The sequence below is a fragment of the Mastigoproctus giganteus genome, chromosome 2 (assembly GCF_048544385.1).
Source record: "Mastigoproctus giganteus isolate SK-2022 chromosome 2, ASM4854438v1, whole genome shotgun sequence".
NCBI classification, from domain to species: Eukaryota; Metazoa; Arthropoda; class Arachnida; order Uropygi; family Thelyphonidae; genus Mastigoproctus; species Mastigoproctus giganteus.
The window spans coordinates 42,087,039-42,110,867 of record NC_143576.1 but is presented as its reverse complement, the minus strand read 5'-3'; the positions used below and the strand labels follow the sequence as shown (position 1 = coordinate 42,110,867).

The following is a 23,829-nucleotide window of genomic DNA, read 5'->3' as shown; positions in this document are numbered from 1 at the left end:
CTATATTGAACATTACAGCTCTGGTTCATACTGTCTACAGACGTTAAATACTGTTAAATAATTGCATATTTATAAAACCACTGATACTATGCAAAAACTAAGGTCATAATTGGAATTATTATACCCAAATACATAAAGAAATGCAGATAAGCAAAACTTTTTTGAAAATTTTTTACATAGTGTAATTAGCAAGGACCTATGCACCACGTTTATTCAAATAAATTCCTTCAACCTACTAGAGTGGGCCAAGCTGATAAAAAATTACCCCAATATGCTCATATCATTTCTGAAATGAACATGAGCCCAAGTTGATTACTTTCACTGGGGGTAAAGTGTCCCCAAGATAGCAAGACAGAAAAAATATAAATAACACAGAGTCATCTATTATCAAATTACCTCTTTGGTAAATAATGAACTAATAATATGCCTTCATAATTCCAAAGCTCCTGGCCATAATTAGGCCTGCTGACAATTACGCATGGGATTTTTTGTGGAGTGATATTGTGTGCTTCCATTGTTTTGATGGTATATTATCTCTGGTTCCAGTGATAAATACGTGTCTCATCAATAGTAACAATTCTAAAAATAAAGTCTTCTGAGTTGGCAGTGAAAGAGCCAAAAGTTCAGTGGACTATTTAGCATGATATTGATGATCAAGTAGAGTTTAGTTTTGTGGCCCATCTCACAACAACCACCTTAGACATATTAGATATTTGTGAATTATCTTTTCAGTGTTGCCAAAGGATATAGATACTTTTCTACATCAATTCCTCTTGATTAATTTTAGTACTGCCTTCCATCTTCCAGACTTTGGATTATCTTTAGAAGTGTCTATGTTTAAATTCCTGGTACTACCTTCTTATTGTATTAAAATAAATAAAAATCATTCGTTCATGAATTTTCAGCACCTCCATAGCCAGGTGGACAGGAGCAGCAGTGCGTAGCACATGCTTCTTGATTAGACCGGGGTTCCAGCCCATGACCACCACATATCCCAGGAGCATCAGTTGCTAATGCTCCTAAAAACCAAATAACAAACAAACGATAAGAACTTGGCTGTCAAAGTGCAAATATCAGGTCATGCTGTGACATGTGACAAGTACTTTACAGTATATGAAGCACTTTCCTGTAGTAAGCAGCAATAGTCAAAACAATGGTTCCAGTATGCCTTGTATTGTGATTATAAAGCAAATGGCACTTTTTCATAAAAACAAATTTGTTTCAAAGTATTGGCAACTATATAAAAGTATATGAACATTTGACTGTTCATATTCACATAATAACATGGGTCAACCTATCTTGCTAATATCTTTTAAATAATGACATTAACCTTTTGGTGACAGAATTTTTGCTTTAAAGATATCAACACCATAGTTGACACATGTATAAATGAGAGTCATCTTTAGCATTTTAAAGTCCAAAACTTGGTAGCTGATTTTCAAATGCCATCAGTGGAAAGACTAAAATACTCTCAAAGACAGGAATTGATGCATGTAATTTTCAATGCCTGGGTTGAAATAATCCCACAGAGCAAAAAAGATTAAAGAGAAATTATTTTAAAAAACTATCATAACCCAAAAACTATCATATGAGAAAGCCCACTAGAATCAAAGATAATTTCAAAAAACAGACTTGTCCATTATACCAGCATTTACCAAACTATGTTCCGTAGATCGCTGGTTTTCTATGTGATGTGAGGAAGTGTTCCATGGAAAAGGAAAAATCATAATTAATCAACCCCCCACCCACCCCACCATTTAAATTTTGCATATTTTAAACACACAACACTTTTAGTATGAATATAATTTATTGGTTATTGACAGATCACGTATTGGATATGAAATATTCACTCAACATGTTTGTATGCATGCAACTTTTTTTTATGTAGAACACGGTTGTTAACTTTGAAAGATTTTTATAATACTGTATATGTGTTTTCCTGATAGAAATTGTTCATTAACCATATTTTGTTTTTATTTTGATTGTTTTCAAAATAAAATATATAAGAGCATTAATTACAATTTTTTATTTCAAAAACCAAATTGTCACAAAACAATATAAATGTTCAGTAAATATATTGTAAGATGAAAATTGTTCCATGACTAAAAAAGTTTGGCAATTGCTGCATTACACAAAAGAATTTTAGAGTTCATGTGAATGTGGGAAAAAAAAATAAATCTGCAGAGAAAACTTTCTAAATAGTTAAAAACATGGAAAATTCAATATGCAATCTGGTACAGGTGTCTGTAAAAAAAAATTACAGGAATAATAACTTTAAAATCACTGGCATCAAATGAGACAGCACAAAAAGTAAGACAATAGCAATATTAAGTAGAAAAACTTCTGATTCATTACAAAATTAAATATTATGTTATGAAAAAAGCCAATTACAGACACCTCACAATCTTTATAAACAAATCTAACCAAACTTTAAAGCATTTAACACTTCTTAGACAAGTCCAAAGCAATGTTAAACAGATCCCACATAACATTCACTCTTAAAGGTTTTTCTGGTGTTCATGTTTCTATAACCATTTGTTTTCTCAATATTATTTTTGGTATTGTGGAGTCACATGGTTATGAAGTTATACTGTACATGAGGCATTGCTTGGACTAATACTACATAGAGTGTGATTTTTAAGACCAGAAATAATACATAACGGAGGAGTTTAAGAGACAGTGTAAACAATGCCAGAATTAATCTAGACAGGTGTCTGTTTGGGGTTTTATCCATAACATAAAAAGTATAATCAAAAAGTCCACAGATATAGTTAAAAAAAGTTTTAACTACCTACTGGGTTTCATGCTGTCAGCCCTGAAGTAGTCCCCCGCTGAAGATTGATTCAGCAAAATTATAAGAATCATGAAACACCTTTTTTGTGATTTCCTTCAGTACATTCTGTGATTTTGTCAGATCTCTGAAATGGAGTTCCCTAGGGTTCAGTGTGGGGCCCATTGTTGTTTTGTATATTTACCAATAATATTGATGAAGGTATACCAGACTTAATATTGAAGTTTGCAGATGATACAAAAGTTGGCAGGGTTGGTAATGACAGTATGCTACTGCAAAAGGATCTATAAAAGTTGGGCAAATGGGCTGAGAAGTGGCAATTGGAGTTTAACATTGACAAATGCAAATTACTGCATATGGGTAACAATAACCCCAGAGAAATGTACCAACTGTGCAGTACTACACTCAGGGGAGTGGAGAATGAAAAGGACTCGGGAGTAATTGTGCAGTCAGATAAGAAGTTTTGTGAGAAGGGCAAACAAGTGCCAGAGCAGCTCAGAGGGACTTGTCAATGATATACAGAAATTTTGCTGGCAGGGATAAGGAGGTGATTATCCCCTTGTATAAGGCAACAGTAAGGTCACACCTCAGGTACTGCAAACAGGTCTGGAGGCCTCATTTTAGGAAAGATGTATAGCTGCTAGAATGAGTACAGAGAAGGGCAATGAGATTAATGAGTGGAACAAGGGGTTGCTGTTACCAAGAAAGGCTTAAGTTTTGCAAATTGCAGCATCTGGAGACTAGGCACTTGTGAGGTGATCTGATTGAGGTGTATAAAGTCTTGAATGGTTTGAGCAAGCTCAATGCTGATGGGATTCTTCCTCTTGCTCAGATTCTGTACCTGAGGGGGCATAAATTCAAATTGAGGAAAGTCAGTTGTAGAATAGATGTGGGGAAATTTGCTTTAGCCAGTGGGTGGTTGATTGCTGGAACAAACTTCCACCTGTTGTGAAAATTGAGATCTTAAATAAATTCAAGGAAAAACTGGATAAACGTTTGGAGTAAATGGGAAGGGTTTTTTTTTTTTTTTTTTTTTCTTTTTCTGGAATATGATGCAAGAAAGCTTGCTTTCTTGCATCATATGCCTCTGCTAATGCTAATGTTATGAAGTTTGTGCCTTGCAGTGCAAAGGGTAGAGCCCTGTGACTTCTTGTCACAGGGGATAGATCTGTAAAATATAGTGTGGAGACCACATATTATTTGTGGCCAGAAATTGTCACATATTCAAAGTAGCATGAGCAGGAGCGTTGCAGTAACTTGCTCATATTTCAGGAACCACTGTAAAACTTTTTAGAAATGTTATTTTACAGATTTCCTCAGTAGCTCAGATTCTTAATATACAATCCCACCAATATCACAAAACACAATTAACTTGTTCCTGACATTGAAAAGAACTTTAAATGTGCTACAATATTGCCACAGTCACTCACCCTTTACATTTTTATTCAGATGAAGCTCCTCATTATTTCTTCTTGCTTATACAACATGATCACCAGGTCAGAGGAATTTACAATAAATCATGAATATAAACATTATCCGTATTCAGCAGTTATGTGGGTTTGACCCACAGAACACTCAAAGAGTGTGCATTCCTGATTAATCAGCTAAGTCAGGCCAAAAAAATGTACTTATTTATATTCTGGCATGACAACCACGTCAGGAGACTTTACAATAAATCATGAATGCAACTGTTAATTGTGTTTAGCAGTCATGTGGGCTTGAACCATGGCCCACTCAAAGAGAATTTGCTGCTGCACTGTCACTGTCAGTTACATTAGGCCTCCATTTTTCTCAAAACTAAAATATACAATAAAAAGACAGAGATTTCATAATGTTTCAGAGATTTGTGAAACATAATCACAGAATGGTTTGAAAGGATCAAATTAAAAAGTGCTCCAGAAATAAGATATAAGTTTTCTATTCATTCTCTGGATTGACCATATAGGATTCAGGAGCTCTACAAGAATATTACTGAATATCAGAGTATATCATGTAGATTCGAACATGTGACAACCAACTCTGTACCTGTACGTTTCCAACAGTAGCAGAACTACTGGATTCACTCTATCTAGTCTCAAGGGTAATACTTTGTCACAACAGCATCAGATACTCAATTCAAAGTGGTAGTAGTTTTTTTTTTTTAATACAATCTGGAACGTCTTGATTATACATTATATGCTGTACAACTTTTAATTGAAAAATCCGTTATTCAGGCTGCATTTCAAACTCATACTAAAATATCTCATTATCAAAAAATTTTGTCACTTACTACAAATTTGTCATACAAGTGATAAGTAAGGAGAGGATTTGGTAATTCTCTAAAATACATTTTTAGGAGAGAGGCAACACAGTGAATATCCTGAAGTATTGCTTCATCATAAAGGTCAGGTACTCTATCTTCATCAAATGCTAATCTACACATAAAACATCATCTTAAAATATTTATATATTAAAATACAGAAAAAAAATATCAAATTTCAATATCAAATTTCATTATAAATATGATTACAATACTTTGTAGACCTAGTGCTTAAAATTATGCATTTTAATACTTGGGACAAGGCTAAACTGAGCTCAGAAGGTCTAAAGTAAGTCACATACATTTAAACCTCTTTTTATGTGAATTTTTTTTATGCAAATTGGGATATCAAAATTAATTTTTTTTATTTTTATTCACTTTTACATAACCAACCTAAAGTCTAAGTTAGGAAAAAATCTGTAATTCAAGAAAATTCTGAGAATTTTGTAGAATTGCATTCTCGTTTCAATTAGGAAAATTCTAAATTCCCCGAAATACATAACTGACTGCACATAAACAAAAAAAAAACGGCATTTATTTGCAGTTTGAATTTGGTTTCTCATATCAACTTAGAAAATTCTTACGAATTTCATTTATTGGGAATTCCCCGAATTACATGACTGACTGTGCATAAAAAGGCAGTTCTTAGCAGTTTGAATTTGGTGTTTGAGTAGACAACACAATTACTGCATTTTTTGAATTTGCATTTTTAAAGTGAAATCAAAATAAAAATCGCATTATAAAATTAATAATTTTGCCAAGAAATAATAAATGTTAAGCTTGTATGTAATTTCAAACTTTGATTTCATTAACCGAAGATTTTAATCCAGCCCTCACATGATGTTGCCGATAACCAAAAAAATAAGGAAAGCCATTTCCTTGGATATAAAAATTCAAATTTTAGATCGTCTTCAAACTGGGGAAGGTGCGACAGCTGTGGGTAAGCATTTTGGAATCCATGAATCAACTATCAGATCTATAACGAAAAATGAAGAGGCTATTAGAAAAGCGGTATGTTCTGGTACAAAATCGAGTGCAAAATTATCATCATACACAAGAGATGTTGTTCTAGAAAAGGCCGAAAAAGCTTTAGTGATGTGGATAGAAGATAATGTACAAAAAGAATACCAGTTGACGGAAATTGCATCAAGCAATCAGCATTGAGATTTTATGAACAGATTAAAAAACCGCAGCCAGATACTTCATCTCAATCGAGGAAAAAATATGAATTTCATGCAAGCAATGGTTGGCTGGCTAAGTTTTTTAAGACATGCTCTTCGTAATATAAAAATTAAAGGTGAAGCGGCTTCTGCCGATGAAACAGCTGCTAAAGCATTTCCACAAAAACTTGCTAAAATAATTGAAGATGGAGGTTACACTCGTGAACAAGTTTGGAATATGGGTGAAACTGGCCTTTTCTGGAAAAAAATGCCAAACAGAACTTGCGCATCAAAAATGCAAAAAACTGTTGGTGGGTTCAAAGCAGCAAAGGATCGCATAACACTCTTATTTTGTTCAAATGCTTTAGGAGATCAGATGTTAAAACCACTGCTCATAAATCGATCATTAAGACCACAGCCAATGAAAGGCATAGATTTTCAAAAATTGCCACTTCATTGGATGGCCAACAAAAAAGCTTGGGTGACCATTGATATTTTCACTGAGTGGTTCCGCAAACATTTTGTGCCAGACGTTAGATGCTGTTTGAATGACAAGTGTCTCGAATTTAAAGTGCTTTTGATTCTTGATAATGCACCTGGTCATCCTGCCATAGAACACCCAAATGTGCAATTTTGTTTTCTGCTGCCCAATACCACATCATTGCTACAACCAATAGATCAGGGTATAATTGCGACTTTTAAAACGTGTCAGACGAACATGATGATGAAACACTGTCAGTTATGGATGTGTGGAAAAAATTTTCAATTATGGATTGTATTGATCAGGTTTGATTTTTGTTATCTGAATTGAGACCAGAAACTATGAATGCATGCTGGAATGCTATTTGGCTCGCATGTGTTAAAGGGAATGCTCCTGTTCCCTTCAATCATACTGCAGAATTCCCCAATATAATAAGTTTGGCATGTGAAATTGGCGGAGAAGAATTCGATTATCTTATGTCGGCAGATATCGAAGAATTGTTAATTGATAAACCTCTTAGCGAAGACGAAATAGTAGAGATGTGACTCCAATCCACAAAGGAGGATCAAAGGGAGATACAAGTGATTACAGACCTGTTAGTTTAACTTCTGTTCCAGGGAAACTAATGGAGGCATTGGTTAAAGAAGCATTGCAGGATCATCTAGAAAAGACTTCAGTTATAGCTCAGACCCAGCATGGGTTTGTTAAGGGGAAGTCTTGTCTGACCAATTTGATTGGATACTATGATGTCATCACAAAGGAACTGGATGAAAAGAATAACTTTGATATCATATATTTAGATCTTAGAAAGGCCTTTGATACTGTTGCACACAGAAGACTGCTGCACAAATTGGAGCAGTGTGGCATTGGAGGCAAATTGCTGCTATGGATAAAGGGATGGTCAAGTGGGAGTAGACAGAGAGAGTGGTAATCGATGGACAATGCTCTTTGTGGACTAATTTTATTTAGTGGAGTCCCTCAGGATTCAGTGTCGTTTTCTGTATTTATAAATGATATTGATGATGGTATATCAGGCTTAATGTCCAAGTTTGCTGACGATACAAAGGTTGGTAGGGTTGTTAATGACAATGCGCTGCTGCAACAGGATCTAGCAAAGTTGAGCAGATGGGCTGAGCGGGGGCAAATGAAATTTATCACTGACAAATGTAAAGTACTACATATGGGAAGCAGTAACCCTAAAGTAACATATAAACTCTGTGGTACTACACTGACAGTGGTAGAGAATGAAAAGGACCTGGGGATAATTGTGCAGGCAGATATGAGGTTTTCTGAGTAGTGCAGACAGTCTGCAAGAGTAGCTCATGGTGTCCTGTCAATGATATACAGGATTTTTTCAAGCAGGGATAAGGAGGTGATTATCCCCTTGTATAAGGTAATGGTCAGGCCACACCTTGAGTACTGTATACAGGTCTGGAGGCCTCATTTTAAGAAGGATGTAGAGCTGTTGGAACAAGTACAGAGAAGGGCAACAAGATTAGTGAATGGAACAAAGGGTTGCTCTTACGAAGAAAGGTTTAAGTTTTGCAAATTACAGTGTCTGGAGACTAGGCACCCGTGAGGTGATCTGATTGAGGTGTATAAAGCCTTGAATGGTTTGAGCATGCACAATGCTGATGAGATTCTTCCTCTTGCTGAGAATAATCGCCTGAGAGGGCATAAATTAAAATTGAGGAAAAACAGTTGTAGGATAGATGTGCCGAAGTTTGCCTTTAGCCAGCGGGTGGTTGATTGCTGGAACAAACTTCCATCTGTCATTGTAGAAGTTGATAGCTTAAACAGATTCAAGGCAGAACTTGACAAACATTTGGAGCGAGTGGATAGGTGAAATAAGGGGGTTTTTTTTTGGCTGATGCTATATAAGCTTGATCTCTTGCATCATGTGCCTTTTCTAATGCTAATGCTATGGTGAGTCCATCATAACATGAATTGATTGTACAGTGAACTAATTGTAAAGTGGGGATACATTGTATTTGTAACTATTTACGTGAAACTTCGGATAATTGGGGCAGCCGCTTAATCAGGCCAAAATGCACTAGTCCCGATGTGTCCCAAATAACCAGAATCAACTGTATATGAAAAATAAAGTAATAAAAATATTTATATATTATAAGAAAGTTTATGCTACTGGCTACTAATGTAACATGGATGATAAGAATGGGCACAGTATAATTCTCAAATATATTTATGATTTATTTTCTTTTATTTCAAACAAATACAATTATTGGCAATGGTGCTACAAGTCCTTAATTTAATTCCTTTGTAATGCTAATTTTAATAAATAAATATTGATAAAATGTGATTATTTTTTTTTTAAGAAAAATAATTATCATAGCTATAAATATTGTATTTGTATACACTCTACCCTCTATATTTGCAAATATAGCAAATCACAAATTTTCTTTGAATGGTTTTTGAGAATGGCAACACCTCACACAATTTTGATTTTTTGATATTTTATGAACATGAAAATTAATCATACACAGTTAAATCGAATTTAAATTACAAAACAAATGATATTTTGCCTTTATTAAAAATTATAAGAAGTTGGGAGAACTGTCTTGTCCTCATATACAGGGTGTCCGTAAATGATGTTTCCAAATGTGATTTTTTTTTATTCATAATTACTTCAAGCTACACTCATGAAACACATACCAGCTGAAAAATCAATTCAATAAATTTTATGAAGGTACATAAAGTCATTAGTAAAGTTCAATGTGGGCACCATGAATAACTCGAACGATATCATAGAGATATTCAATCTCCTGCCACATGCTGTGCTTCGTTTTGCGATCAATTTTACCTCTGTGATCGGTACCTTCAGCTCCTGCAGTGTCGTTGGTAGTGGAGGGATGTACACATTGTCCTTCACATAACCCCACTGTAACAACAGATTTTGTTGCATGAAATGCTAACACACAGAGTGCTTTCTTCGGCCTGGTAGCCATTTTGCCATTATGGCAAATGTAGCGCTGCGTAGCGGGTAGAATGCAAACCTTACAGTCGAATGCCAATTTTAATAAAATTTATTGAATTGATCTTTCACCTGGTATGTGTTTCATGAGTGCAGTTTGAAGTAATTCTGAATAAAAAAATATCAAAATCAGAAACATCATTTACAAATTTGTGACTAGCAAATTTTAAACAGCCTAGTTAATACTTTGTACAATGGCATTATCAATCACTAAAGAGCAAACTTTGCCTTCACAATGAGTTAACAAAAATGAATCGCCATTCATTTAAAAGATCAAACACTGCTACAATTTAATATTAAATGGTCTCCTTTTGAATAAATGGGGAAATTCCATTTATCTGAATGCAGTGCAACACCAGAATAACTCATTGTGAAGACAAAGACTGTTCTGTGTTTGCAGCAACCCTCTAGAGAATGTGCAAAAAATAATAACAGCAGGTGTGTGGTGCCTACACTTCACCACCAATTTTTTTTAAGAAAAAAAAACACAGATTTTAAATAGTTTAAAATTGAAAACTAAAAATTTATTCTTAATTCATACACTATAGTGTATAATAATATCAAAAAACATCATTCGAAAAATTTTCCCCCAAAAAATTAATAAAATAAAAACTCAACCAACCAGCCAAAAACTGGGGATACAAAAAGGAAACCAAAACTCTACATTACAGTTCTATAGCAATGGTGTTTTATGATGTACATTGTGCCATAAAGAATTTTTTTCACAGAAAACTTTTCAAATTAAACAATAATAATTATGATAATTTAAAGTGAATATTGCCCTGGAGGAATAATGAAGTTCACACTAATTTAAATTCATAACTATTAAAATAACACAAGTTTCATTTATGTATTTATTTATTTATATATTTTTATGTGTATCAAATAAGCCATGGTGCCGGCTAACTATGCAATTTAAATCCTGCTAGCCACAAAAGCATGAAAGGACAAGACAGTCTTCCCAACTGCATAACTGAATGAAAATTTCTGTTTTTGCAGAAATTTTTGTTTGTTTTTATAAACACAGAATGTCTAGTATAAAAATGTAGAAGTTGTTTGATATTTGGGGAATACCTAATGCTTTACGATTTCACTAAGAATTTCTTGGAACGTGATACCAAAAAATTCTTAGTGAAATCTTCACACTCCCAGAAGTATTAAGGGGGGGGATTAAATAATTCACCATTGCCATGGCACTATGGATATCAGACTGTCGACTTCTACAGTCATTGTTGACTTGCATGCTCAAATACTGGGACTAGTGGATTTTCTGGTATCTATATATATCTATCATAACACAATGATGACAAACCACTAACACTGAAGAGAAAATGAAGTTTCATACTTAATGAAGAATCAATTTGCAGTGGGGGGGGGGGGAATTCCCAAATATCGGTAGGGCTAAAGTTATATTATTGTATTGGCAAGCAAAGCGTGTCTTTAAAGTTGCATTTTATCTTGTAACAAATTTTTTTAAAGGTCCACCACCACTCTATATAGTGATTGTAATTCATTAAGAGTATATGCTTGAATCCACTTTATTCAAGAATTTCGCTATTTTGCAAATACAGAGGCAGGATATAATTACAGTTCCTGTAAATTAGCAAAATCATAACAATCTACAGGAATCCAAATAAAATAAACTCTTCTCTGCATTATATATTCCTGTCTTGGGGAAGCTTTTCTCTATCTCTAGTAACAGTGACATGTTTGGGCTTGTGCTTACTTTAAAATCCACAAGTTGCCCTAAAATTTTTAATATTATTTATAATTGAATAACATTACCAAGAATGTGAATCAATTAGTCAATAAAAACTGAAAGGCACTAAAATGATCAGCTTAAGAGCTCACTGGCTCCTTATCAGAGTAGGTAGTAGACAGTAATGAACAATACATTAAATCTAAACAAACAGTCAAGTGTAGTGTGTGCGTGTGTGGATGAAATACTTCTCACTGCAAATGTAACAAAAGATGTGAATATTAAACGCGTGTGTGGATGTGAATATTAAACTGCAAATGTAACAAAAGATGTGAATATTAAACGCCTACTACTGAATTCTATAAGCTCATTGCAGCAATTCGTTTCTGTTTTGATACCTATGTATTTGCATAAGTATCAAACAGAATTTTTATATAAACTATTAATAATTAATATTTTGCTATTAATTAATATTGTAATAAAATAAAAATTAGCTGGTAATTAAATGGCTTTTTATAAAAACTGTATAAATATCAGCTAAAGAAATATTGAAGACCTTTTGAATTCTAGAACTTAATTTAGCACTAAAGTATGAATAGAGCATGTATTTTCAATAATTTTATTATCTTTTCTTTCACTGGTTTGAATATTTCTTAATAGTTTTAATATATAAAATTACAAATTACATTTATTAAATATTATTAAATTAATTTTATTATTTAAAATTTAAAAATTTTATTTTTAATAAATCAAATTAACTTTTTCCATTTTATCATTCCAAATAATCTGAGTTCACATGGGTCCAGTTTACTTTGGCCTAATAAGACAGTACAGTCAGTCCTCGTATAACACGTGTTTACACTACACGAATTCGATCATACACGATTTATAAATAGGGGAACGATATCTCATATAACACGAACCGAATTCGCTTATGCACGCCTTTGTGTTTACAAGAAATGGCAGTCGAACCATTTTTACAAGAAATGGCAGAATCACCCCAACCGAACGCAACACGATAGGAATGAAGAGAAGATTCTGAAAATGTATTTATGTTTTTTTATATCAGTGAAGGAGGAACACATTTCACCATAATAATGTAAAAACCACACAATTCCGCAAATGCAATTAGATCGAGTTTACTACCAGTTTATAACAGATTCCACTAGCAGAAACGCAACTGGAAATTGTTTTTATTGTTTTATGGCAGTAACCCCCAGAAATGTGCTTTAGTAAAATGTGAGGTGTTAACAGTGTATCTCTGCATTTATGGTGTTGTTTATTCAGTTGCTACACATGCACAGCTTTGTTTATGTGTATCAAACGTGCCTCCTAGTTTTATAATTGTGCTTTATTCCCTAAAAATTAGTAAAATACTTAAAAGGTGTGAAATGGAAGCGTCCTGGCGAAGACACTGCAGACTGGGTCAAAAATTCTTACCCGGAAAAATTTATAGTGGTCTCATACAATGGTTTATGGCCAAAATCACTCCAGCCCACTGGGATTTCCCTGGCAAGGCTTATGGCCAGTCCGCCTCTGTCGATAGAGAAAAATATGAAATTGTGAAACACTTTGGGCGAAATGAAAGACCATGTGATATTGTGATATTGCACGTGCTACAGACCTAAATGAGGCAACGCTGAGAATTACAAAGACTGCAGAGAAAATAAAAATAACTTTCATAGCAGGAACAACTCAAAGTGTAATTAAAATCCATTAGATTAAGACACAAAGAATTGGAAGAGATGCAACAGCTGTCATCTGTTTGGATAGAAAATCAAACAAAAAACAAGTTTGCTTACGATAGAAGCAAAAGCATTAGCAATATTTTATTACATAATAGTCGTAATAAAATACGTAAGTATTTTATTCATAAAAATACTTACGTATTTTTTATTATTTATTATATTATAATAAAATAATAATAATAAATATTATAAAAAATATAATATTATTTTTTATTACGTATTTTAATCGTTATAAAATACGTAAGTATTTTATTACGATTATTTATTGTGTTTGGTAATGCTTTGGCTACAAATGTGTGATCAATCTTGGGTGGTCGGCACCTAACCCTATTTTTTCCATAGGGCCTGTTGTTTATATTGCACAATTTTGCATTGCACGAGGGTTTCTAGGAACACAACTATCGTGCTATACGAGGACTGACTGTACTGTAATTATACATACATATATGTATATTAATATTGTTTAGATCTACTCATTTTTGACCTCAAAATTCCATTAAGCAGAGTAAGTATTTACATTGGAGCACCAACTAAATGTTGTGCTTCAGTTCTTAGGGTAGATCTCGCGACAGCATAGCTATCTCTCCAAAATATTTCGGGGTAAAATCCTTCCCAGTACAGCAGACTCTCAATTTACCGGGATCGGATTAACCGGGACACTTCAAGACTCCAAATTAGGGGGAAAAAAAATAAAAATAAACCAGAAATCATAAAATTCAAGTAATAAATATAAAGGTATAAACAGATGTTTTGCAAGTCGTAAATAAGCGACAAGAAGCGCCATTATAAGTCGTCATTGGGAGATTAGTGTACCTATTATCTTTAGTTTAGTTTGTTTAGTAAATCGCGTCATAATGCAAATGTTTAGGTTGTTTGTTAGCGTGTCGCTAACAAACAACCAACGATTTATTTTTTTTGTTTAGAAATCGCAAAAATCATGGGCAAACACAAGAGTTGTGCTTTCAATAAAACAAAAACTTGAAATTATTCAAAAGTTTGAAAACGGTGCGCCTGTTAAATCTCTAATAAACCATAATGTTGGTGACCAAACCATACGCGACACTGTAAAAAATAAAGGGAAGCATCGTAGTGCATGGTAAGTTTTTTCGTTAACAAACAACCAACGATTTATTTTTTTTGTTTAGAAATCGCAAAAATCATGGGCAAACACAAGAGTTGTGCTTTCAATAAAACAAAAACTTGAAATTATTCAAAAGTTTGAAAACGGTGCACCTGTTAAATCTCTAATAAACCATAATGTTGGTGACCAAACCATACGCGACACTGTAAAAAATAAAGGGAAGCATCGTAGTGCATGGTAAGTTTTTTCGTTTTTTATCTATCGCCATACTTTTTACGTAGGTTGCTGAACATTTTTCGATACAGTAAGTCCAAGACTTACGTAGCTTCGGACTTACGTTACGTTAGGCAGAATACAAGAAACGGTGAAGGGATCGGCACCAATGGAGTCAACTATAATAACCAAGGCTACGAAACACGTATTAGTTTTTACAGTACAATAACATGCGTTTTTTTCTTCCTTTTATGTTTTCTTTTCTTATGTGCCACTCCGGCTACTTCACCGCTGTCCCCACATAATTTAACTGAACTAATTAAAAACACAGTGGAACTTCTCTAAATAGGCCTACAAGGCTGGGAAAACTCATATTAAATAATTAAACTTCACACCAACCAGTACTTGAAAATATTACGAATTTTTATATTACGAATCTTTTCGCGAAACATTGCACCTTGAAACAAAATTACATGTAAAATTAACCCCATATAACCCCATATTCGTTAGTCTCTCTATAACGAATTTTTAAAAAAATTAGTAAAAGCATTTTTAAAGATTTTCAAGCATTTACTGCTAAACAGCCGCTCAAATTACTGCCTCCTTCCTTCCGAAATTGCGCATTGGCATCTGGAATTAAATAATCATCCTTTTAGTGAACACATGTGGCCACTGACTGTAAGAGGGTCTTTGTTTCATTTTTGTTACAGTTATTAAACCAAATCGGTTTTCTTAAAGTGGTCGTAAACTTTACAATAAATACGGTAGATTTGTAAATTGATGTTGGCTCAGAGGAAAACGAAATTCGCTGCGGTAAACCTTTAGCATGCTGCGGCGACAATACATAGAATGCTACCATAGTCGGTTTTTAGTAACGCCTACTGAGTGACATTCACTTCTCACCTCAACTGTACCACGTCAACTGTCTCAACTCAACCTTCCTGTCAATCATTATATGATATGTCTGTTCTCATCTAACTGGACTCCCAGTAGATGGTTTTCATGAATTTTTTTTTAAATTTCGTTCGTCATCAATCACATAAGCTATATGCTCTTGTATTTTTTTTTTTTCCTGAAAAGTAACATACAGCATACATTAATCTTCTTTCGTGTATATATGAATGAAAGCAGAATAAAAGAAATTCACAAAGTCATATATTTTTTTTAAAGTGATTGATAGAAAAGGTCATATGATACTGTGGAATTGGCAAGGAATGTCATTGAGTAGGCAGTACTAACAATTCACTATATGACCAGTGCAGCGAAGTTTGCGGTGTATATATCAGCAAGAGCTGCAGTCCAGTAATTTTTACAACTGCGGAAACAATGTCGGAGAGAAAGTGTTTACGTATTAATGATAAAGCAAAGATTGTTATGATATTGACCAGGGTTTTAAGAAAAAAGATGTTGCGGAGAAATATGGCATACCTGCAAGCAGTTTATCTATGATTTTAAAAAATCGAGAATCAATTTTAAATGCAATTGAAGGAGGAGCAGACAAGAAGCAAATTAAGTTGTGTATGGCGCCTCTGTAGCCAGGTGGGCAGAAGCAACAGTGCGTAGCACACACGTCTTGATTAGACCGGGGTTCGAGCCCGTCACCACCAAATACGGAGGATGTGGAAAGGTCAGGGAATGACCACCGCATATCCCCAGAGCAATATGGCCTTAGTTGCTAATGCTCCTAAAAAAAACCAAATAACAATAATAACAAGTTGTGTATATATGAAGATGTTGATAAAGCTGTTCTAAAATGGGTGCAAATGATACGTGAAATGATATCCTAATATCGGGCCTAATAATTAAACAACAAGCTCTGAAATTTGCATAGTTCCTTGGACACAAAGAATTTAATGCGAGCACTGGGTAGCTAGATAAATTTAAGAAGCGCCACAGAATTCTGGAAAAGGTTATTTGTGGAGAAAGCGTTAATGTAAGCGAAGAAGATTGCAACAGTTGGAGGAACAATACCTTAAAGAAGATTTTGGAAGAATATGAGCGTAAGGATGTTTTTAATGCTGACGAAATGGGTTTATTCTTTAAATGTTTACCGAATAGAACAATTGCTTTTAAGGATGCTAAATGTTTTGGCGGAAAACAAAGCAAAGCAAAGAAAGAATCACTGTGCTAGTTGGAGCAAATATGACAGGAAGTGAAAAATTAAGACTTTTAGTCATCGGAATATCAAAAAACCCAAGATGTTTTAGAGGCACAAAATCTTTGAAAGTTGACTACACCTTTAATAAAAAAGCACGGATGATAAGTGATATTTTTGAAGAATGGATTTTAAAACTAGACAAGCGTATAACAAAAGAAAAAAGGAAAATCATGTTGGTAACTGACAACTGTCCAGCACATCCTGCCAAACTTAAAAGTGTGAAGTTGTTGTTTTTACCACCAAACGTAACATCAAAACTCCAGCCAATGGACCAGGGCATTATTAAAAATTTTAAATTTCATTATCGAAAGAGAATAATAATGAAGATTGTCAATGCGTGATCAGAAAATAGAAACTTGGAGGTTACAATTAACCTTAGAGATTGCATCTCTGAACTGGCAAAAGTTTGGACAAATGATGTCACTGAATACGCTATTCAAAATTGTTTTTCGAAAGCGGGATTTGCATTGAATACAGAAGCCAAACAACAACTGGACGAACAAGATGAACTGCTCCTTTCACAACTGAAAAACTTTTGGATATTATTAGAATCGTCTGGAAACATTGAAAATGAAATAACACTGGATAGTTATGTTTATGTACATCAAGATCTGACTACAACAGAACCTCCAAATGAAGATGAAATACTGCTGAACAGCGTTAGACGCGACCATGATCACGAAGAAATTAACGATGACGCTGAAGAAGCATCAGAACAACCCATAGAAAAGCCAACTCGCGAAGAAATGATTAACGCTTTTAAAATGGTTCGTATGGGTCTACAGTTTTGTGAAAATGTTCCTGATAATGTTTTTAATGCTCTGAACAAATGTGAGGTTTTCTTTGAGCATCAGACATTTTTTAATTATACTGTGCAAATGAAACTTACAGATTTTTTTTAATTTGTGATACTTACCGGCGAAAATTGTGTAAACAATTTAAATAAGTATGTTTTTGAAATAAAATACATTAAAAATAAATGTAGATTCGTTTTCATTTTCTAATTAGATAAAAATTTCTAATAAAAAAGATGTTCTTTGTATAACGAAATTTCTCTATAACGAATTTTTTCACTGGATTTATCAAATTCATTATAGGGAAGTTCGACTGTATATAACTATTTTTTCTTCATTCTTCTGAGGATATTATGTGGTTTTTGTAATTTTGGCATATCAGAAATATAGTAGCAATATTATATTAGTCATTCCCGAGTTTGTAAAACTCGACTTACATAAGAAGTCCTGTAATGTACTCTTACTGTATTTTTGGATTAACCGGGAAATCGATTATCCGGGAATTTTTTTTTTTTTTTACCATCTATCCCAGAAAATCAAGAATCTACTGTATTTTAATTTAGAGTGAAATATTTTCTTTCTAAAAGTAGCTATACAAAAAATAGGCAATATGAAATCTTTCCACTAATTTCTAGAATCTTCAAAAACTTTGTACTAGAAATGTTTACAATGAGAAGACACTTAACCTGTGTGGTGGATTTAAATCTTAGTTTTACTGAATTATACTTGAAAAAGGGTGCTGGCCATAATACCAAGAAATAAAAATCCCAAAAATCTATAATACAACAATACAATAATACTTGACTTAAATTTATACCACAAATATTAATACGTTTATATAATAATAAAATAACACTATTATACCATGTGAAAATTCTTAACAAATAGGTTTTATTAACACAAGCTCAATGCTACACTAATTTATCAGCAGGTGACATTTCAGGATTCTTTCCGAACCCCATCTGCAGACCATAAATGCACTGGGGAGATATAAGAACATCTTCATCATTCAAAGATGTTCTGAACATCTTCAGAACATGAAAATTAAATAAGAAATTACAACTAACATTAAGTTAAGGAATATATACACTTGTATCTTGCATTAATATAATGTTGAGAATACAGAAGGTTTAGAACTCTAGTCAAGTTAAATATTAAATAGGAACACGAAAATTACATTTACCTAAACAAAGTCCAAAAAAAAGTTTTTGTTGTTTGTATTACAGTGAAGGAAATAAGAAGTCTCGTTCCTCCAAAGTGCATGTAGATATAATTGTCATGCTTATATTTGATATTTAACTTGTCTATACAGTTCTAAATCTTCTGTATTCTCAACATTATATTAATGCAAGTGTATACATTCCTTAACTTAACATTAGCTGTAATTTCTTCTCTATTCTCAACATTATATTAATGAAGTGAATAAGTAAGTCATAAATATTAACGTCATCAATATTAAGTATAACCAAGGATCCAGTCAGATCTTGCTTTATGCCCTTTATAATGATTTGATTAGAGTCTATTCTTAGACCAACTTTCATAAAAGAAAAAGCATATTTGCAGAGTTCATCGACATAACATCACTGAGTGTAGCTGTACTCAGTTTGGCTACTGATTATGGATGTGGTTTCTCTTGTAATTTTTACATGTAATTCGTAAAACTTTTTTCTACAGCTATAATTTCTAACAAAAGATTAAGATCAAGTTAAAATGGAAATGTTAAAGTGCATTGGAGTGGATGTGAATCAATTCATTACATTTAGCTACTTCAACTATCAGAATAATTATACCTCAGATATAATTGAAAATGATCCAAATTTTGAACTAAAAGTGGAGAGAGATATGATATCCTTCTAGAATAAAAAATAAGAAAAAAATTCCAAATATGCAAATAATCCTTGAAACCTTCAAGTTGTTGTTGTTGTTATTTGGATTTTAGGAGCATTAGCAACTAAGGCCATATTGCTCCAGGGATATGCGGTGGTCATTCCCTGACCTTTCCGCATCCTCCGTATTTGGTGGTCATGGGCTCGAACCCCGGTCTACTCAAGAAGCGTGTGCTACGCACTGCTACTCCTGCCCACCTGGCTACGGAGGCGGCCCAAACCTTCAAGAAAGTTGATGATTAATTTTTATACGGTAATGTTGTAAATATTAATAAATTTTAATTTGTTAATGTGATAAATTATCATATTGTCTGGATGATCATGTTTTAAAAGACATATTTGAAACAAATTCTTACTAAACATAATGTCATTGTTTAATAAAGATTTTATTCGTTTTTGATACCACCAAAGGGACTGTTGATTTCATACTTCTTGAAGGACAATGGCAACTGCCTTCAGTAATTCATAAAAATTTTACCCATTCACACACTTGTGAAACTATTAGTCACTGCATTGGTCCTAATAATGTCAAATTGTAACCTGTTGCCTCAATCCAATTGGTTCTCTCCTCATGAATAAAAAAGTATTTGTTAAGCACCTTTAAAGTATTTGTTAATTGGGATGTCTAATGACTGTAGCTCACTAAAGCAGTCTACAATCACACCAATCTTCTATTGTCTTCATTGTGTGAGCTCTGAACTGGTCAGATTAAAAGAGAAGGAGAGCTAACTTTTCAGAAATCCACTGAACATTTTTACCATATTTTCCTCTAGCCATAGCTAGAAATAAAAGCATCACTACATGCAACAGTTTCCAGGAACAAAAGTGTGCGTATGGTACAAAAAAATATATTAATTATGAATTTTAACTGAACCATATTTGATTTTTTTTGTCATAAAATCATCATAAATGATGTTTTTTGAAACATATTCTTATAAGCACCATATTAAAAATTGCAGCACTGATTCAGTTTATAACGAAACATAACGAACATAACGAAACAGGCCTACGCGCTCTGGATTCATTGAGGAATTTATTGTAGCTTAAACACAGAGCGTACAGATAAAGCAGAAATATATGAGCTTTCGGCTATATGGTAGCCTTCGTCAGAATTAAAATACATGAATGGCAGTTGGAATGAAGATATGCACTGCCAGGTGCGTGAGACGCGAGGTTTAATTGTTTGTTGACGTCTGTGGCTGTGACGCATGATGACGTGGCCAGCGCTTGTCCAATGACAGAACTACTGACTCTGTGATCGGGTTGACTTGGTAACCACTGTTCCTGTTTAAGGATTTATCCGAAGATTTTATATTTAATGATTCCAACCAGGTACGCTTTAGGTAATGGTGGGATCTGTCTACCACCACGACATCGCGGTGTGGATCGATGTCGTGGTGGGTTGTCCAGACATGTTCGGCGATAGCTGAGTGTTCTATATCCGCTAAACGGATCGCTCTTTTGTGCTCCGAGAGACGTTTCTCGAGTCGACGTCCAGTCTCTCCGAAGTAGCAGCTAGTGCAGTCACGGCAAGAGATGCGGTAGACTAAACCGCTCTGCAGAAGGGTGGGGACAGGTGTTTTCACGTTGGAAATGAAAGAACGCAGTTTCCTGCCTGGGAGCTGGATGCACTTTATTCCGTGCGTTCTCAGGATTCTGCCGATCTGTTGTGACAGGTTGGGGTAGTATGGGATGAATGCCCTTGTGGATGGCTCGTCACTGTTGGTGTTGTAGCTGGTCGTCACGATGTCACGTGTCTGTAGATCACACCTGTCGAGGACGTCAATGGGGTAGCCACACCTCGTAAGGTCTACTTTGACCCTAGTGACCTCTTTGCGTCTTTCATCAGCGGAGCTGGAGTGTGTCCAGGCGCGAGTAAGCAAGGTTCGGGCCGTGGAGAGGAGGTGGCCTCGCGCGTGTGCTGACCGGAAGTTGGTAAACTGGCCAGCACACATGGGCTTACGATAAACTGTAGTCCTCAGGTATGTGCCTTCACGTCGGACAAGTGTGTCTAAGTATGGTAAAGAGTTGTTCGACTCCAGCTCAATCGTGAATTTTATGAAGGGCGATAGTGAGTTGAGGTATGATAGAAGTCGCTGACCTGAGTCTCTAGGGATGACCACGAACACATCGTCAACATAGCGACACCAAAAGGCGATGTGATCAGGTGCGTGTGCAACCGCACGTCCCTCTAACTCCTCCATCACGATGTTTGCTGTGACTGAGCTGACCGGGGAACCCATGGCCGTGCCATGTATCTGCTGGTAGACTGAGTCATTAAATATGATCGCACCCCCTGTTAAGCACAGTCTGAGGGCGGTGGAAATGTCATCGGGTGTGAGACCAGTTCTTTCGTTGAGGGTTCTATCATTGTCCAAGAGTTGTTTTGCACAAGAAATGGCAAGTTCCACAGGGATGGAGGTAAAGAGCGATATGACGTCGAACGATGCCATAACTTGATTCTGCGAGATGGATACAGTGCGAATCCTCTTTATGAATTCAACACTGTTGGAAACGGTGTGGGTGGTCTTGCCAACCAGAGGAGAAAGAAGTCTCGAGACAAATTTAGACAGCTCGTAAGTCGGTGATCCACAGCAGGATACAATTGGTCTCAGTGGTGTGTCTTCTTTGTGCACTTTCGGTAGGCCGTAAAACCGTGGGATCTGACATCCGGAAGCACGGAGGTGATTACGGGTTGACTGTGTGATCTTCCCTTGTTTCAGCCAACTGTTGACGAGGATATTCACCTCTGATTCCCATCGTATTTCAAACTTCCAGAGGAGATTACATTTCAAGCTTAAATAATAAAGTGATTATCAGAATTCCTCCATTAATAAGAATGATAAATCATTTGGATAGGTGTGGGTTCAATTCTCATCTTTAACTACAGGAATTCATTAGGTCTCTTCAACTAAAGCTGTAAAGAGCCAATCTTATTAGTATTAGTATTAGTAACGGCCGTATGGTGCAAGAAAGCCTATGGCTTATGCTGCACCAGCCAAAAAAAAAAAAAAAAAAAAAAAATCCGAACAAAACAATGATAAAAACAAAAATTAAATAAATAAATAAATAATAATAATTAATAAATAAATAAAAATAATAAAATGAAATTAAAAATTAAATAAAAAGGAAATTAATCCTATCAACCTATGCGCTTCCCTTACCCGAAAGTACTATCCAGATGACCTTTGAATTTCCCCAAACTGTCGGCCTCTACCACCCATGAAGGCAACTTATTCCAGTAATTTATAACTCGCTGGCTAAAATAAAACTTCCTGCAGTCCAATCTAAACATTTCCCCGCATAACTTGAATTTATGTCCCCTAGTTCTAGCATCATTTATAATCTTGAAAATTTTGTCCTCATTCATTTTACTGATGCCTCTCAGAGCCTTAAACACCTCAATCAAATCTCCCCTAAGGTGTCTAGTTTCCAAACTCTGCAACCCACATATTCGAAGTCTTTCTTCATACGGACGCCCTTTTGCCGATCTCACCAGGCGAGTTACCCTTCTTTGCACCCTTTCAAGAAGCTCGATGTCTTTCTTTAGGTGCGGTCTCCATACTTGAACACAGTATTCCAAGTGTGGTCTAACATAGGCCTTATATAATGGAATTATCACGTCCCTATCTCTACTTGCAAAAGTTCGATAGATCATCGATAGGACACCATGGGCCTTCCTTGCAACCTGTTTACAATGCTCAGAGAATTTCATGTCTGACCGTATCGTAACACCCAAGTCCCTTTCCTCCAGTACTGGGTTTAGTTGAACTCCACCAAGTGAATAAGTTATTTTGGGATTACTGTTTCCCAGGTGTAATACCTTACACTTTGTTGGATTAAAGCACAGCTGCCATTTTTCTGACCATTCTTGAAGTCTATCTAGGTCTCTCTGAAGAAGCTCAGCTTGACAGTGATCATTAACTACTCTACCAATTTTAACATCATCTGCAAATTTAGACATCACGCCCTCTATCCCTTCATCAATGTCGTTTATGAAAATTAAAAACAACAGTGGTCCTAATACTGATCCTTGGGGAACCCCACTTCTTACATCAACCCAATCTGAGGAATAGCCATTTATCACAACCCTCTGCCTCCTGCCCTGAAGCCATCCTTCTATCCATCTAAGGATTTTTCCAGTGATTCCAACCTGTTCCAGCTTATAAAGCAACTGCTCATGTGGGACTGAATCAAAAGCTTTGCTGAAATCTAAATAAACAATGTCGAAATTATTCCCTAAATCCAGCTCGTGAGTGACCCTTTCGAAATAGCGAACCAGATTTGTTAAACATGATTTTCCCTTTACGAAACCATGCTGAGTATCCTTGAGAATTTCAATTCGATCCAAATGATCCTGAATTCCACCCTTGATCAATGCCTCCATGATTTTCCCTACTACTGAAGTCAGACTGACAGGTCGATAATTTCCCACTTCACTTTTAGAGCTACCCTTATGTATGGGAGATACATTTGCACTTTTCCAATCCAAGGGAATCTCCCCAGAGTCTAGTGATGCTCGCATAA

General features: G+C 34.9%; 1 protein-coding gene across 9 annotated transcripts in view; it reads right to left on the bottom strand.

The window, feature by feature from the left end:
- CdGAPr (GTPase-activating protein CdGAPr) overlaps nucleotides 1-23,829 on the bottom strand; it is a 514,430-nt gene that overhangs the window by 74,166 nt on the left and 416,435 nt on the right. For all 9 annotated transcript variants that reach the window (XM_090388748.1, XM_090388756.1, XM_090388774.1 and 6 more), the window contains one exon: nucleotides 5,061-5,205. In XM_090388748.1, the coding sequence (XP_090244874.1) occupies nucleotides 5,061-5,205 (145 nt within the window). The remainder of the gene's footprint in view (nucleotides 1-5,060; nucleotides 5,206-23,829) is intronic.